At 47.6% G+C, this 18,597-nt stretch overlaps 1 protein-coding gene and 1 long non-coding RNA gene across 3 annotated transcripts in view; one reads left to right on the forward strand and one right to left on the reverse strand.

Moving 5' to 3' along the window:
• Positions 1–309: 309 nt before the first annotated feature.
• Positions 310–3,497, reverse strand: LOC123078231 (uncharacterized). Of its 2 annotated transcripts, XR_006437199.1 has the most exons (5): positions 3,346–3,497; positions 3,020–3,241; positions 2,525–2,774; positions 1,572–2,425; positions 313–551 (listed from the first exon to the last, which is right to left on the reverse strand). It is a non-coding gene; the product is annotated as an uncharacterized lncRNA (long non-coding RNA). The 2 variants fall into 2 exon arrangements; XR_006437198.1 differs by having other exon boundaries at positions 310–551; positions 3,020–3,492.
• A 14,791-nt stretch (positions 3,498–18,288) lies between these two features.
• The window catches only part of LOC123078232 (ubiquitin-like-specific protease ESD4), a gene marked incomplete in the record, with an annotated part of 5,228 nt that continues 4,919 nt past the window's right edge, over positions 18,289–18,597 (forward strand). The window contains 1 exon segment of the mRNA XM_044500661.1: positions 18,289–18,594. Coding sequence (XP_044356596.1) covers positions 18,425–18,594 — 170 coding nt within the window.

The raw sequence follows: 18,597 nt of genomic DNA on the forward strand, positions 1-18,597 counted from the left end.
TGACGGACGCAACGAACGGCCGCGTACCAGCCGCTACCAGATCGGGAGCCATGTCCGCCTCTGGTTCTCCTTCATCGTGCAAACAGCCCGCATACACCCGCGTAAGCCAATTTGACAGGGAACTGTGCATCAATCAAACTAGTGCAGGAGAATTTGACAGGAACTAGTGCAGCCCGCACAACCCACACACCACTAGAATTAGTGCAGCCGATGATACTTGTCTACGGAGTACTTTTCAGTAACAGAAACACAAACTACAGCAGTGTATGTATAGTCGATGATTACTAGCCAGTGTACAAAAAGACAAAGATTTAGTAAACTCAACGTTTTGCTTGGTTTCTTGCTCATTCAGAAAGTGTACAGAAAGACACAAGACACAAGATTCAGTGTACAGCGAGAGAACACTCAAAATTCTGAAACATGATGCGCCTTCAGTAAACATGATGCCCATTTCAGTAAACTCAACAGGATTACAAACTACTGCCTGGTTTCTTGCTTCCTGCTAGTTTGCTTGGAAGACTTGGTCTGCTGTTTTGCTTGGAAGACTTGGCCTGGCACAAAACAGAAATAGGTTGATTGTGAGTGAGATGAATAAGAACTGATGCATTGGCAGATGGTCATTGGCATAATCAAAAATATTGTAGACAGTAGTCATGCTCACATTTTTTAATCCAGTTTGTAAATACTCCCTCCGTCCCAAATGTAAGATCATTTTTCAAGCTAACATAGCTTGAAAAATAATAATATATTGTGGAACGGAGGGAGTAATACTTGTGCATACCAATTTAATTCGAGCATGAGGCTTGGAGAACGTTTCTCTTCCGGGATGTGAATTAAGAGATAATTCTGTACTTGGAAATCATTATATGAATGCTCGACTATACTATGTCTTCACAAACGGCAGTTTAATCAGCACAAGAGTTTTGAATGAAGTGTACTAGGAGTTTAGGATCTTATATTTTAACTCGTGTATATCTTTTTTCTACACCGTCTGCTGTATAATTTGAAAGGTTTGCACTTGTTGTTGAAGAGAAAAGGATGTGTGGCTTAATATGGCTACTTTAACCTGAAAAAGACTTTTACCAGTCTGACTAAGATTGATGTGGACAGTTAAACTTCTCACATATTTTCCTGTTAGGTGTGAAAAGCAATTAAGTTCAGAACACCGGTCTCCACCTCAAGTGTCGGGCATTAGCAAGTAATTATTCCAATCTTACTATTTTCTAAGTTAGCTATCAGTTTGAAAATTTCACAGCAGCTTTAAGAAGGCATAGAGAAAACTAGAGCAAGCTACGAGAGAGAAATCTGCTGTACGTTGTGCAATTTCCCGAACAATTGCAATGAAATGATCAAGGAAAGAGCAAGCTATCACGTTGTCCCTCCGCAAACAATCAGCAAAGTATACGGTCTGATCAGCTGTATAAATCTGCAAATTTTTTTTGAATGGAGTGAAATGAGAGGAACTTTATAACAAGTACGCCAACATGACTGTATGCTTTTAGCACTAACTAGGCCCTATCAAAAGAATCTTAACAGTGCCCCAAAAAATGATTCAAAGGTTCAGTTCTCACTTCTCACTGGACTCAAGATACCAGCATCCTGGTTCTCACTGGATTCAAAGGTTCAGTTCTCACAAACCACCAGTACTGCCTTGCTGATTTTTCTAAGACTTGTGACTGCAGCATTGTTTGCTTCTATAAAACAAGTTAATCAAGAATAATATCATTCAACCACTGAACCATCACATAAACAAGGTTGTTTTCTGAAAACTGACACTACATAGGCAATTCACACTTCAGAAGTTCAGAGAACACCCACTGGAAGCTCTCGACTTGCTCATAACACATCAAGACGCTAGCTAGGATTACGCTCTGGAAGTGATTGTTCACACCAACGAACAACCCAAAGGACGTGTCATACAGATTAGTCCGATACATTGTGTCGAATGTGATGACATCCCAAAGAATTTGTGCTGCAGCTTGTTGTTTCCATTTGTCCACATAAGGTTCTTGATTCTGCTTTCCTCATCCCCTTATACTCAGTAGGTGAACTCTGGGTCGTTGCGCTGTATCTCTTTAAACACAGCAAGGGTCTTGTTCACATCAGCGTGATCAGCCTGGTCTCGACTTATCCGGCCACACAGATTCCGGAGAAGACCGCTTTGTGAAAGGCACATTCTGAGTCTCTGAGATGAACCGAAGAAGCTGCCAACTATGTTGTACACCTTGTTGAGCTTCACATTATTTCCCCTAAGCCGCTTCACCAAATCTTTTGTGCCTTTTTCACCGCAAGTAAGGGACATGAATAGTTGTGGCTTCACCGGTGCTCAGTGATGAACCATCAATTGTGAGCAGCTCTAAAGAAGTCTGATCATTGGAGGGCACTCGCACCAGCAAGACCAGCTATTCTGCTGCTCAGGCTTTCCCTGCAAATGAAATTTATCTTTTGTTCAGCTTAGAAGTGAAATTCAGTGCAAGCAATAAAAAAACTTTGGTTTCGTGATATTTTGGTTTCAAATGCTAACCGAGTATCCAGACACTTTGTCCGCTCTCGACGTTCAGGCGTCTCTTGCCATATCTCATACCAAATCCAAGCTCCAGGAATACAGGTTAGAGAAATTCGTAGGCTTCCCCAGGGAGTCAAAACTCATCCCAATCTTTGGTTTCACAACATTGTCCGATGGTTTATCAGCATACCTCCGGATTGCTTCTTCCAGTAGAGTGACTCTACCAGGGCAGGGTGCCCTATGCGGAGGTGCACGGCCAACTCTCAACCTGAAATCATATTCAGATGTTTTAGATGCTGCATTTGTCTTTCATATACAATGGTGTATCAGTTGATCATGATCGCAATCTATGCTAATTGTACACATGGATTATCACAAAAATAATTAGGAGTACAACCAGCTGACACAAATAATCATAGCCTCATTCATCCATTGACATACACAGAAAATATGTGACATTACTTGCAAAAATCAAAACCATACCGTCAGAAAGAACACTAATTTCATTTTTACCTTCTGGTCCACCCCGGCGCCTCTGGGTTCACCTTCCCGGTCGATTTCATGGACTGGGTTGGCGACTCTTTCTTCTTGCCACCGCACTCAGCAGCGCCGCCGAGGTGTCCAACCACAACCGTGCAGGAGAATTCGGCACCAGCCGTGGCTGACGGCACGACGCCCCTTGACACCAACAGATCTGGCTGTCACACTTATGCAATCGCCTCTCTCAGCGGAAACCTACAGCATGATTTAGAAATCAAAGGCCCGTTGTCGCCATAATCCGCTCGCGCGGCTGCAGGGCGAAAGAACAGAGGAGTAGGACAGAGCAATTATCTGTCAACCGGATCCAGTAGAAACTCGAGTCTGCTGTCGGGCGGGGAGGCTCCTTCTCCCATATTGCTTGCCTCCGCCATTTTTTCGCCTTCCGCTGGCGTGCTGGTAGGAGGGTCGGCCACGGCTGACCCATGACGGAGAAAGGTCGAAGTGGCAACAACGGCGTTATTTTTGAGCCAACGGTACGTACACCTATCTGATCCACGCACAGTTTCCGCAAACGGACGCGAGCCACGGCTCGGCTCGTTGCCGTCACTTTGTTTTCAAAAACGTGACCCGGGGACGATCGTACATCACTGTTCCTCGTCGTATTTGGGCGGTCGAACCCTTTTCCTTAGACGCGTATCTGTCCTGACGGGCCCACTAGCTCAGATCCCCGGGAGGACCTACGACCAGGATTACGTGTCTAGATGGTCTCGCTCTCAGTTACGCCGCTCTCCATCTTACCCCCTTTTATTCTTTTTCCAGGTCGCGGTTCTTATTCGTTTTTCTCCTGTTCCTTTTACCTTTTCTCTTTTTCTTAAAAGCGCGAACTCGTTCAAATTCATGATTTTAAATTCACAAACTTTCATCAATTCATTGAATTTTTTCCAAGAGTGTTGAAGTTTTTTTTTCAAATTCGATGAACTTTTTTTAAATTAGATGAACTTTTTCAAATTCAATGAACTTTTTTCAGATTCGATGAACTTTTTTCAAAATCGATGTATTTTTTTCAAATTTGATGAATTTTTTTTTGAAATCAATGAACTTTTTCCGAATTCGATGAACTTTTTTCATTATTCGATGAACTTTTTTTAAATTCGATGAACTTTTTTCAAAATCAATGAACTTTTTCGTATTCGATGAACTTTCTTCAAAATTGACGAACTTTTTTCGAAATCGATGAACTTTTTCATAATTCATGATTTTTGTGTGTTATTTTTTTCCTTATTTATGAGCCTTGAAATAGTAGCTCAGCCGAAAAAAAGCAAAAGAAAGCAAAGCTAGTTTTTTTTAAAGGAGCAAGCAACGCTAGTTTTTTTTTTGAGGAAAATATGGCCGGCCTTTATTCAATAACAACACTTTTCGGTACAATAAAGGGGTAAGTGCTCCATGAGCCATACATGCCGACCAGAATCCAAATTTACCGAGTATCTAGCTAGCAGGTGAGCCTCTCCATTTGATACACGCCCTTGATAAACAAAGGTCACCTCCTCAAACATGCTCCTGCGCCTTGCTATTTCATGTAGCACTGAGCTGTAGCTGCAGCGGCTGCCTCCAGTAATATCACGTACCACCCCTGAGCATCCGACGCCACTCGCAACTTCTGCAAATGTAAATCTTCCGCCAAACAAAGCCCCTCACAACATGCTATAGCGAGCGAACAAGGAAGCGGGAGCGGGGGAGGGAAGCCAGAGTGGGTCGGCCCATGAAGGCCTTGTTTGGTAGACAGGGCTTTGAGGGCTTTCAGAGGATATTCCCTGTTGGGCTAACAAGCCCAAAAGATCCCTAGAGTGGCGTTTTGTACGGAGGGCTTGAACGGGCCAGCCCCTACAATCCCCTCACTTTCCCCTCGGTTCCACGGGGTTTCTGAGCATCGAGGTACTCCTCGCGGCTCGCACGCCCCCCAGTCGCAGGAGGTTTGAGGTGGAAAAAAGGGGATTGGGTGACGGCACGGGTTTGCTGCAGGAGTTGCCCGAACACAAGGGATTATCCCCTCAGGGTGACAGTAAGGGGATTGTGCAGTGGAAAAAAGTTGCTTCCTACTTCTGCGCGACCACGCAGAGCAACCATGACTTGCCTGCACTGCCACCATCCCTGGGACAAGAGAGCTTGGGGGGTGGGGTCTTCCTGGCCCATCTTCCATGATGATTCAAGGAGGCTGGGAGACCACCAATCTGCAAGGCGGCTGGGACACCATGACTCTACAAGGCGCCCCCTGTTGGTTACCTGCCTGGGGCTCGGCCCAGCTCAATAGCCTGAGATGGGAGCCCAGCTGGGCCACCGGCCTGGAGGTGATCTTTGGAGCCGGCGCCTCGACGACCAACATGCATCCGGTGGGCATCCAGGCCTGTGAACATGTTCCTTCAGTGGAAGAAACTGGAGCCAGGAGGGCGTTGGCGGCGGCCAATCTATCCGGTCCAGGGCTCATCACTGCCATCACCAGCAAAGTTTCCGAGCTGCATATCGATGAACAATGGGCCTTCATCAGCAAGATCGCCTCGCTGCTATCTGACTCTCTCCTGGGGGCACCAAAGAAGACGTCACGACCGCTCAGGCAGTGCTTTCTCGGAGTCGTGAAGAGCCCTAGACAGAGCGTCCGCTTGTCTCGGCAGTGTTCCAACTTCTCCTCCTCAAGGCGCTCGCAGGCGGCGATCAGTGTCAAGCTCGGGTTCATCCGGCGGGTGGAGGACTTCAATGACGACACGCTGCTCCAGTACATCCACTTCTTCCGCTCACCGATGCCATCAGAGAATGTGGCAAAGCTGGCCGAGATAGCCGGTCTCACCTCCCCGGTGCAGCTGCGCCTCCTGGACGATGAACTCCAGGCCATCCTGGACGAGCTCGCCGCCAGGGCGATGTAGCGCACTTATTTGCGCCTCTTTGCAAGTCTACTTGTTTCCCTATGATTAGCTCCTATCTGAACTTGTGTGTGTGCGGCCAGAGGGCTGCCAAGCGATCTGTTGCTCCTACCTGTAGCTGGCCTGCCTCGCAGCCGACTTGCATGTCCTTAGTGTTTCCCTATGAATGAACAACTTTCTTTAATCAATTGGAACATGAGAGGCCTGAACGACAGAGCGCGACACGCTTCTGTTCGAGCCATGATTGATGGTTCCAGATGCTCCATTGTGTGCATCCAAGAGTCCAAACTAGCCAGCACCTCTGCAAGGGACCGTGGAGAGATCGTAGGACCATGTTTTGACGAGCATGCGGCCCTGGGCGCCGATGGTATGAGAGGCGGGATCCTACTATGCTGGCGGTCTGATTGCTTCAAAGTAAGCAACATCGCAGTCTGAGAGTTCTCTATCATGGCAACATTCACTCCGGAGGGAGGAGGGCCGGCTTGGTCCTTGACCACGGTCTATGGTCCGCACTATTGGAAATATGCCCTAGAGGCAATAATAAAATGGTTATTATTATATTTCCTTGTTCATGATAATTGTCTATTGTTCATGCTATAATTGTGTTATCAGGAAATCGTAATACATGTGTGAATACATAGACCACAACATGTCCCTAGTGAGCCTCTAGTTGACTAGCTCGTTGATCAACAGATAGTCATGGTTTCCTGACTATGGACATTGGATGTCATTGATAACGGGATCACATCATTAGGAGAATGATGTGATGGACAAGACCCAATCCTAAGCATAGCACAAGATCGTGTAGTTCGTTTGCTAGAGCTTTTCCAAATGTCAAGTGTCATTTCCTTAGACCATGAGATTGTGCAACTCCCGGATACCATAGGAGTGCTTTGGGTGTGCCAAACGTCACAGCGTAACTGGGTGGCTATAAAGATGCACTACGGGTATCTCCGAAAGTGTCTGTTGGGTTGGCACGAATCGAGACTGGGATTTGTCACTCCGTATGACGGAGAGGTATCTCTGGGCCCACTAGGTAATGCATCATCATAATGAGCTCAATGTGACCAAGTGTTTGGTCACGGGATCATGCATTACGGTACGAGTAAAGTGACTTGCCGGTAACGAGATTGAACAAGGTATTGGGATACCGACGATCGAATCTCGGGCAAGTAACGTACCGATTGACAAAGGGAATTGTATACGAGATTGATTGAATCCTCGACATCGTGGTTCATCCGATGAGATCATCGTGGAACATGTGGGAGCCAACATGGGTATCCAGATCCCGCTGTTGGTTATTGACCGGAGAGTCGTCTCGGTCATGTCTGCATGTCTCCCGAACCCGTAGGGTCTACACACTTAAGGTTCGATGACGCAAGAGTTGTAGAGATATTAGTATGCCGTTAACCGAAAGTTGTTCGGAGTCCCGGATGAGATCCCGGACGTCACGAGGAGTTCTGGAATGGTCCGGAGGTAAAGATTTATATATGGGAAGTCCTATTTTGGCCACCGGAAAATGTTCGGGATTTTTCGGTATTGTACCGGGAAGGTTCTAGAAGGTTCCGAAGTGGGGCCCACCTGCATGGGGGGACCCACATGAACGTGGGTAGTGGGGGCAAGGCCCCACACCCCTGGTCAAGGCGCACCAAGATCCCACCTTAGAAGGAATAAGATCATATCCCGAAGGGATAAGATCAAGATCCCTAAAAAAGGGGGATAATAATCGGTGGGGAAGGGAAATGATGGGATTTCTTTCCCCCACCTTTGCCAACGCCCCAATGGACTTGGAGGGCAAGAAACCAGCCCCCTCCACCCATATATATAGTGGGGAGGCGCATGGGAGCAGTACCCCAAGCCCTGGCGCCTCCCTCCCTCCCGTGACACCTCTTCCTCCCCGCTTGCGCTTGGCGAAGCCCTGCCGGGATCCCGCTACTTCCACCACCATGCCATCATGCTGCTGGATCTCCATCAACTTCTCCTCCCCCCTTGCTGGATCAAGAAGGAGGAGATGTCCCCGCTCCGTACGTGTGTTGAACGCGGAGGTGCCGTCCGTTCGGCGCTAGGATCATCGGTGATTTGGATCACGACGAGTACGACTCCATCAACCCCGTTCTCTTGAACGCTTCCGCGCGCGATCTACAAGGGTATGTAGATGCACTCCCCTCTCTCTCGTTGCTAGATGACTCCATAGATTGATCTTGGTGATACGGAGAAAATTTTAAATTTCTGCTGCGATCCCCAACAGTGGCATCATGAGCTAGGTCTATGCGTAGTTTCTATGCACGAGTAGAACACAAAGCAGTTGTGGGCGTCGATATTGTCAATTTACTTGCCGTTACTAGTCTTATCTTGATTCGGCGGCATCGTGGGATGAAGCGGCCCGGACCGACCTTACACGTACGCTTACGTGAGACATGTTCCACCGACTGACATGCACTAGTTGCATAAGGTGGCTAGCGGGTGTCTGTCTCTCCCACTTTAGTCGGATCGGATTCGATGAAAAGGGTCCTTATGAAGGGTAAATATAAATTGGCATATCACGTTGTGGTTTTACGTAGGTAAGAAACGTTCTTGCTAGAAACCTATAGAAGCCACGTAAAAACATGCAACAACAATTAGAGGACGTCTAACTTGTTTTTGCAGCATATGCCTTGTGATGTGATATGGCCAAAAGGATATGATGAATGAAATATATGTGATGTATGAGATTGATCATGTTCTTGTAATAGGAATCACGACTTGCATGTCGATGAGTATGACAACCGGCAGGAGCCATAGGAGTTGTCTTTATTTTTTGTATGACATGCGTGTCATTGAATAACGCCATGTAAATTACTTTACTTTATTGCTAAACACGTTAGCCATAGAAGTAGAAGTAATCGTTGGCGTGACAACTTCATGAAGACACGATGATGGAGATCATGATGATGGAGATCATGGTGTCATGCCGGTGACGAAGATGATCATGGCGCCCGGAAGATGGAGATCAAAGGAGCAATATGATACTGGCCATATCATGTCACTATTTGATTGCATGTGATGTTTATCATGTTTTACATCTTATTTGCTTAGAACGACGGTAGCTTAAATAAGATGATCCCTCGCAATAATTTCAAGAAAGTGTTCCCCCTAACTGTGTACCGTTGCGAAGGTTCGTTGTTTCGAAGCACCACGTGATGATCGGGTGTGATAGATTCTAACGTTCGAATACAACGGGTGTAAGCCAGATTTACACACGCAATACACTTAGGTTGACTTGACGAGCCTAGCATGTACAGACATGGCCTCGGAACACGGAAGACCGAAAGGTCGAGCATGAGTCGTATAGAAGATACGATCAACATGAAGATGTTCACCGATGTTGACTAGTCCGTCTCACATGATGATCGGACACGGCCTAGTTGACTCGGATCATGTTTCACTTAGATGACTAGAGGGATGTCTATCTGAGTGGGAGTTCATTGAATAATTTGATTAGATGAACTTAATTATCATGAACTTAGTCTAAAATCTTTACAATATGTCTTGTAGATCAAATGGCCCATGCTAATGTTGCCCTCAACTTCAACGCGTTCCTAGAGAAAACCAAGCTGAAAGATGATGGCAGCAACTATACGGACTAGGTCCGGAACTTGAGGATCATCCTCATAGCTGCCAAGAAAGATTATGTCCTAGAAGCACCGCTAGGTGACGCACCCATCCCAGAGAACCAAGACGTTATGAACGCTTGGCAGCAGCGTGCTGATGATTACTCCCTCGTTCAGTGCGGCATGCTTTACAGCTTAGAACCGGGGCTCCAAAAGCGTTTTGAGCAACACGGAGCATATGAGATGTTCGAAGAGCTGAAAATGGTTTTCCAAGCTCATGCCCGGGTCGAGAGATATGAAGTCTCCGACAAGTTCTTCAGTTGTAAGATGGAGGAAAATAGTTCTGTCAGTGAGCACATACTCAAAATATCTGGGTTACACAACCGCTTGACTCAGCTGGGAGTTAATCTCCCGGATGACGCAGTCATTGACAGAATCCTTCAGTCGCTTCCACCGAGCTACAAGAGCTTTGTGATGAACTTCAATATGCAGGGGATGGAAAAGACCATTCCTGAGGTATATTAATTCAATGCTGAAATCAGCGGAGGTGGAGATCAAAAAGGAACATCAAGTGTTGATGGTGAATAAAACCACTAAGTTCAAGAAAGGCAAGGGTAAGAAGAACTTCAAGAAGGATGGCAAGGGAGTTGCCGCGCCCGGTAAGCCAGTTGCCGGGAAGAAGCCAAAGAATGGACCCAAGCCTGAGATTGGGTGCTTTTATTGCAAGGGAAGTGGTCAGTGGAAGCGGAACTGCTCCAAGTACTTAGCGGACAAGAAGGCCGGCAACACCAAAGGTATATGTGATATACATGTTATTGATGTGTACCTTACGAGCACTCGTAGTAGCTCCTGGGTATTTGATACCGGTGCGGTTGCTCATATTTGTAACTCAAAGCAGGAGCTGCGGAATAAACGGAGACTGGCAAAGGACGAGGTGACAATGCGCGTCGGGAATGGTTCCAAGGTCGATGTGATCGCCGTCGGCACGCTACCTCTACATTTACCTACGGGATTAGTTTTAAACCTCAATAATTGTTATTTAGTGCCAGCTTTGAGCATGAACATTGTATCAGGATCTCGTTTAATTCGAGATGGCTACTCATTTAAATCCAAGAATAATGGTTGTTCTATTTATATGAGAGATATGTTTCATGGTCATGCCCCGCTGGTTAATGGTTTATTCTTAATGAATCTCGAACGTAGTGTTACACATATTCATAGTGTGAATACCAAAAGATGTAAGGTTGATAATGATAGTCCCACATACTTGTGGCACTGCCGTCTTGGTCACATTGGTGTCAAACGCATGAAGAAGCTCCATGCAGATGGACTTTTGGAGTCTCTTGATTATGAATCATTTGACACGTGCGAACCATGCCTCATGGGTAAGATGACCAAGACTCCGTTCTCCGGAACAATGGAGCGAGAAACCAACTTATTGGAAATCATACATACTGGTGTGTGCGGTCCAATGAGTGTTGAGGCTCGCGGTGGCTATCGTTATGTTCTCACTCTCACTGATGACTTGAGTAGATATGGGTATGTCTACCTAATGAAACACAAGTCTGAGACCTTTGAAAAGTTCAAGGAATTTCAGAGTGAGGTTGAGAATCAACGTGACAGGAAAATAAAGTTCTTACGATCAGGTCGTGGAGGGGAATATTTGAGTCACGAATTTGGCACACACTTAAGGAAATGTGGAATAGTTTCACAACTCACGCCGCATGGAACACCTCAGCGAAATGGTGTGTCCGAACGTCGTAATCGCACTCTATTGGATATGGTGCGATCTATGATGTCTCTTACCGATCTACCGCTCTCATTTTGGGGCTATGCTTTAGAGACTGCCGCATTCACTTTAAATAGGGCTCCGTCAAAATCCGTTGAGATGACACCGTATGAATTATGGTTTGGGAAGAAACCTAAGCTGTCGTTTCTAAAAGTTTGGGGATGCGATGCTTATGTCAAGAAACTTCAACCTGAAAAGCTCGAACCCAAGTCGGAAAAATGCGTCTTCATAGGATACCCTAAGGAAACCATTGGGTATACCTTCTACCTCAGATCCGAAGGCAAGATCTTTGTTGCCAAGAACGGGTCCTTTCTGGAGAAAGAGTTTCTCTCGAAAGAAGTAAGTGGGAGGAAAGTGGAACTTGATGAAGTACTACCTCTTGAACCGGAAAGTAGCGCAGCTCAGGAAGATGTTCCTGTGGTGCCTGCACTGACTAGAGAGGAAGTTAATGATGATGATGATCAAGGTACTTCGGATCAAGCTCCTACTGAACTTCGTAGGTCCACAAGGACACGTTCCGCGCCAGAGTGGTACGGCAACCCTGTCTTGGAAATCATGTTGTTAGACAACGGTGAACCTTCGAACTATGAAGAAGCAATGGCGGGCCCAGATTCCGACAAATGGCTTGAAGCCATGCAATCCGAGATAGGATCCATGTATGAAAACAAAGTGTGGACTTTGACAGACTTGCCCGATGATCGGCGAGCGATAGAAAGCAAATGGATCTTTAAGAAGAAGACAAACGCGGATGGTAATGTTACCATCTATAAAGCTCGACTTGTCGCTAAGGGTTATCGACAAGTTCAAGGGGTTAACTACGATGAGACTTTCTCACCCGTAGCGAAGCTGAAGTCCGTCCGAATCATGTTAGCAATTGCCGCATACTATGATTATGAGATATGGCAAATGGACGTCAAAACGGCATTCCTTAACGACTTTCTTAAGGAAGAATTGTATATGATGCAGCCGGAAGGTTTTGTCGATCCTAAGAATGCTAACAAGGTACGCAAGCTCCAGCGCTCCATCTATGGGCTGGTGCAAGCATCTCGGAGTTGGAACATTCGATTTGATGAGATGATCAAAGCGTTTGGGTTTACACAGCTTATGGAGAAGCCTGTGTTTACAAGAAAGTGAGTGGGAGCTCTGTAGCATTTCTCATATTATATGTGGATGACATACTGTTGATGGGAAATGATATAGAATTCTTGGGAAGCATAAAGGCCTACTTGAACAAGTGTTTTTCAATGAAGGACCTTGGAGAAGTTGCTTATATATTAGGCATCAAGATCTATAGAGATAGATCAAGACACCTCATTGGTCTTTCACAAAGTGCGTACCTTGACAAGATATTGAAGAAGTTCAATATGGATCAGTCCAAGAAGGGGTTCTTGCCTGTATTGCAAGGTGTGCAATTGAGCACGGCTCAATGCCCGACCACGGCAGAAGATAGAGAAAAGATGAGTGTCGTCCCCTATGCCTCGGCCATAGGGTCTATTATGTATGCCATGCTGTGTACCAGACCTGATGTAAACCTTGCCGTAAGTTTGGTAGGAAGGTACCAAAGTAATCCCGGCATGGAACACTGGACAGCGGTCAAGAATATCCTGAAGTACCTGAAGAGGACTAAGGATATGTTTCTCGTTTATGGAGGTGACGAAGAGCTCGTCGTAAAGGGTTACGTCGATGCTAGTTTCGACACAGATCTGGATGACTCTAAGTCACAAACCGGATACGTGTATATTTTGAATGGTGGGGCAGTAAGCTGGTGCAGTTGCAAGCAAAGCGTTGTGGCGGGATCTACATGTGAAGCGGAATACATGGCGGCCTCAGAGGCAGCACAAGAAGCAATCTGGGTGAAGGAGTTCATTACCGACCTAGGAGTTATTCCCAATGCGTCGGGCCCGATGACTCTCTTCTGTGACAACACTGGAGCTATTGCCCTTGCCAAGGAGCCCAGGTTTCACAGGAAGACCAGGCATATCAAGCGTCGCTTCAACTCCATTCGTGAAAATGTTCAAAATGGAGACATGGATATTTGTAAAGTACATACGGACCTGAATGTAGCAGATCCGTTGACTAAACCTCTCCCTAGAGCAAAACATGATCAACACCAGAACTCTATGGGTGTTCGATTCATCACAATGTAACTAGATTATTGACTCTAGTGCAAGTGGGAGACTGTTGGAAATATGCCCTAGAGGCAATAATAAAATGGTTATTATTATATTTCCTTGTTCATGATAATTTTCTATTGTTCATGCTATAATTGTGTTATCCGGAAATCGTAATACATGTGTGAATACATAGACCACAACATGTCCCTAGTGAGCCTCTAGTTGACTAGCTCGTTGATCAACAGATAGTCGTGGTTTCCTGACTATGGACATTGGATGTCATTGATAACGGGATCACATCATTAGGAGAATGATGTGATGGACAAGACCCAATCCTAAGCATAGCACAAGATCGTGTAGTTCGTTTGCTAGAGCTTTTCCAAATGTCAAGTATCATTTCCTTAGACCATGAGATTGTGCAACTCCCGGATACCATAGGAGTGCTTTGGGTGTGCCAAACGTCACAACGTAACTGGGTGGCTATAAAGGTGCACTACGGGTATCTCCGAAAGTGTCTGTTGGGTTGGCACGAATCGAGACTGGGATTTGTCACTCTGTATGACGGAGAGGTATCTCTGGGCCCACTCGGTAATGCATCATCATAATGAGCTCAATGTGACCAAGTGTTTGGTCACGGGATCATGCATTACGGTACGAGTAAAGTGACTTGCCGGTAACGAGATTGAACAAGGTATTGGGATACCGACGATCGAATCTCGGGCAAGTAACGTACCGATTGACAAAGGGAATTGTATACGAGATTGATTGAATCCTCGACATCGTGGTTCATCCGATGAGATCATCGTGGAACATGTGGGAGCCAACATGGGTATCCAGATCCCGCTGTTGGTTATTGACCGGAGAGTCGTCTCGGTCATGTCTGCATGTCTCCCGAACCCGTAGGGTCTACACACTTAAGGTTCGGTGACGCTAGAGTTGTAGAGATATTAGTATGCGGTTAACCGAAAGTTTTTCGGAGTCCCGGATGAGATCCCGGACGTCATGAGGAGTTCCGGAATGGTCCGGAGGTAAAGATTTATATATGGGAAGTCCTATTTTGGCCACCGGAAAATGTTCGGGATTTTTCGGTATTGTACCGGGAAGGTTCTAGAAGGTTCCGAAGTGGGGCCCACCTACATGGGGGGACCCACATGAACGTGGGTAGTGGGGGCAAGGCCCCACACCCCTGGTCAAGGCGCACCAAGATCCCACCTTAGAAGGAATAAGATCATATCCCGAAGGGATAAGATCAAGATCCCTAAAAAAGGGGGATAACAATCGGTGAGGAAGGGAAATGATGGGATTTCTTTCCCCCACCTTTGCCAACGCCCCAATGGACTTGGAGGGCAAGAAACCAGCCCCCTCCACCCCTATATATAGTGGGGAGGCGCATGGGAGCAGTACCCCAAGCCCTGGCGCCTCCCTCCCTCCCGTGACACCTCTTCCTCCCCGCTTGCGCTTGGCGAAGCCCTGCCGGGATCCCGCTACTTCCACCACCACGCCGTCGTGCTGCTGGATCTCCATCAACTTCTCCTCCCCCCTTGCTGGATCAAGAAGGAGGAGACGCCCCCGCTCCGTACGTGTGTTGAACGCGGAGGTGCCGTCCGTTCGGCGCTAGGATCATCGGTGATTTGGATCACGACGAGTACGACTCCATCAACCCCGTTCTCTTGAACGCTTCCGTGCGCGATCTACAAGGGTATGTAGATGCACTCCCCTCTCTCTCGTTGCTAGATGACTCCATAGATTGATCTTGGTGATACGTAGAAAATTTTAAATTTCTGCTACGATCCCCAACACGCACGATGACGCCCGGAAACCTGCCTTCCTCGAGGAACTGGCAGCGATCCACAATTCCATGATGGAGCCATGGATGGTTATTGGTGATTTCAACCTCATAAAAGACCCCCAAGACAAGAACAATGGGAGAATCAACCGTAGATGGATGAACAAATTCCGCCGCACTCTTAACAGATCGAGCCTGCACGAGATCCCGCTCATTGGACGCCGTTTCACTTGGAGCAACGAGCAAGTCTCCCCGACCCACGTTAGATTAGATCGCGCTTTCTGCAATGTTGAGTGGGAATTGCTCTTTCCCGGCGCCAAGCTACTGCCTAAATCTTCCTCCGTCTCCGATCATTGTCCGTTGCTCCTCGTCAACGACATGATTATTAAGACGAACAGAAGGTTCCGTTTCGAAGCTTATTGGCAGCATATTCAAGGCTTTCAGGATGTTGTTGCTCAATCCTGGAACGGACATGTGAGAAACCACTCGCCAATAACCAAGCTCAATTGCAAACTTCACCGGCTTAGCAAGGATGTGAGAGCATGGAGCAAATTATTAGTAGGAGACATCCATAAGCAGCTGCTGATTGTAAACGAAATCACCCTGCAATTGGACACTGCCCAGGACCATAGACCGCTAACCCCCGAGGAGAGGGAGTTGAGATCCAAGCTCAAATCAAGAAGCTTGGGGTTGGCCGTGCTCCTAAAAATAAAGCTAAGACAGAGAAGCAGAGTGCTCTGGCTAAAAGCCGGTGATGCCAACACCAAGTTTTTCCAAAGGAAAGCCAACGCGCGGCATAAACGCAATACCATACACCTGCTACAGGGACCTTCAGGGCCGATAGTTGCCTCCGAAGAGATGGGGCATCATGCACACGACTACTTCCAAAACATATTCGGCTCAGAGCACCCGAGAACGACAACACTTAACTAGGACGAGCTTGATCTGGACCAAGTGGACCTGTCGGGCGTGGAAAGTAAGTTCTCGCTAGAGGAGATAAAGCAAGCGATTGACGAAATCCCCGCAGACAAAGCGCCAGGGAAAGATGGCTTCTCAGGAGGCTTCTTCAAATCGTGTTGGGAAATAATCAAGGACGACCTGATGGAAGCTATGAACCAACTCTATCGTTTGGATAGCCAGGGTATGCAACGCGTCAACACCGCTATCTTGGTGCTGATTCCTAAGAAACAGGGGCTGACTCTCTTAAAGACTTCCGGCCAATATCACTGCTCCATAGCATCATCAAGATTTTCACTAAGATCCTAGCAACCAGATTAGCTCCTAAATTAGCCGGCTTAGTTGATCAATGCCAAAGTGCATTCATCAAGAGGCGTCGCATACAAGAGAACTTCCTGTATGTTCAAAGCATGATCAGAAAACTACACAAAGCAAAGAAGCCTTCACTGTTGCTGAAACTGGACATTGCGAAGGCTTTCGACTCGCTCTCCTGGCCTTACATCCTTGACATGCTTGAGGCGAGAGGATTCGGAGCGCGATGGCGCGAGTGGATTGCCATGTTGCTACGGACATCCACATCCCGTGTGCTCCTTAATGGGTAGCTCACCGACGCCATCCAACATCGGCAAGGGCTGCGGCAAGGGGACTCGCTTTCCTCATTCCTCTTCATCCTTGCTATGGACCCGCTTCAAAGGATATTGAATCTGGCGACTTCGCGAGGCCTGCTTAGCAAACTGCCCCGACGTACCCCAATGATGCGCTGCTCTTTCTATGTCGACGACGTTGCTATGTACATGAATCCCAACGTGAATGACGCCCGAATGATACATCTGCTCCTTCATTGCTTTGCGCAAGCCTCAGGACTCAAAGTGAACACGGATAAGAGTGTGGCCTTGCCAATAAGATGTGCAGCCATCAATTTAGCAACAGTCCTGGCACCCCTTGGAATCCCATGCAAATCCTTTCCGGTTACCTATTTGGGAATGCCTCTCTCCCTCAGAAACCTAACCAAGGCGGACCTCGATCCATTCTTGATGAAATTCGAAAATAAAATTGCAGTCTGGAAAGGCGGTCTGATGGCTAAGAGTGGACGTCTCGTCCTGCTCAAATCCGGGCTCACCGCATTGGCCATATACATGATGACGGTGCACAAACTGCCCGCCTGGGTTATAAAGCGACTAGTGCACCTCTGCCGCTCTTGGCTTTGGAGTGGGGAGGCCATGTGTAGCGGGGGCAAATGCAGAGTGGGATGGAACCAAATTTGCCGTCCGAAAAGCCTTAGAGGTCTGGGGGTGCTAGACTTACAAAAATTTGGTACATCACTAAGGCTAAGATGGTTGTGGATGGCCTGGCAGGATCCACCCCGACCGTGGGCACGGGCACCACTCCCATGCGATGACAAGGAGCGCATGTTGTTTGCCATGGCAACCGAGATCAAAATTGGCGACGGACGGAAAACCAGTTTCTGGCATGATCGCTGGCTCGACGGACAATGCCCCAAAGTACTGACACCATCCCTGTTCGCCATTTCAGCTAGGAAAAACCGGACTGTGCATGATGGATTGAGGGTTCAGGCATGGTTGGCTGATCTTGCAAATGGGCTAACTGATGGCATGCTACAGGAGCTTACTAGCCTTGCGGAGAAGCTGGACAACGTGGTGCTACAGGAAGACCAGCCAGATGTAATTGCATGGCGTTTCACGCCAAACCGTGAGTATTCCGCGAGATCCGCCTATATGCTCCAATTCGAAGGCTCGGCGATCGCGGAAGGACACAACCTGATTTGGAAGGGATGGGCTCCACGCAAGTGCCGCTTCTTCCTGTGGACGTCCATGTTGGGTAAAATTTTAACTGCGGACACCCTGCTGTGTAGAGGATGGGAGAACAACTACTTTTGCCCTCTATGCGAGAGGAACCTCGAAACCCCAACCCACCTGCTTATTGAGTGCCCATGGTCGCGGTATGCCTGGGAGAAAATTGCGCACTTGTTGCGCATGCCGGCGCTCGCCTTGGGTACGCCTGTAGCTCGACTTTCTCTCCTTCTAATCAATGAATTTGGTAGAAAATGCTACCAACATTCAAAAAAAAAAAATCCCTTGTAATCTTAAATTATCCCCTCCTGCCAAACAAGGCCGAAGGGGGCGCGCGTGGGCGCCGGTAGCTCCCGGTAAAAGCGACGGGATCTCTGCTTCGGCAAGGCCACGCTGCTGTGCACCCGAGCGGAGACAGCCTGGGGGAAGGAAGGGAGCTCTCCCCCCAATTCGCCTGGCTAGGGTTTCCGCCGGCGGCGATGGGTGCTCTCACCGACAGCCGCAAGCGCGTCTCCGCCGACCACCGCCTCCTTCCCTCCTTCCCTTCCTCCGCTCCATCTCCCTCCAAGAAACCCAAGCTCTCACCCCTTCTCCCCACCGCCCCTCCCCCGCCTCTCCCCTCGTCTTCTCACATCCCCTCGTCGACTTCTTC

The sequence above is a fragment of the Triticum aestivum genome, chromosome 3D (assembly GCF_018294505.1).
Source record: "Triticum aestivum cultivar Chinese Spring chromosome 3D, IWGSC CS RefSeq v2.1, whole genome shotgun sequence".
In the NCBI taxonomy this organism is placed as follows: Eukaryota; Viridiplantae; Streptophyta; class Magnoliopsida; order Poales; family Poaceae; genus Triticum; species Triticum aestivum.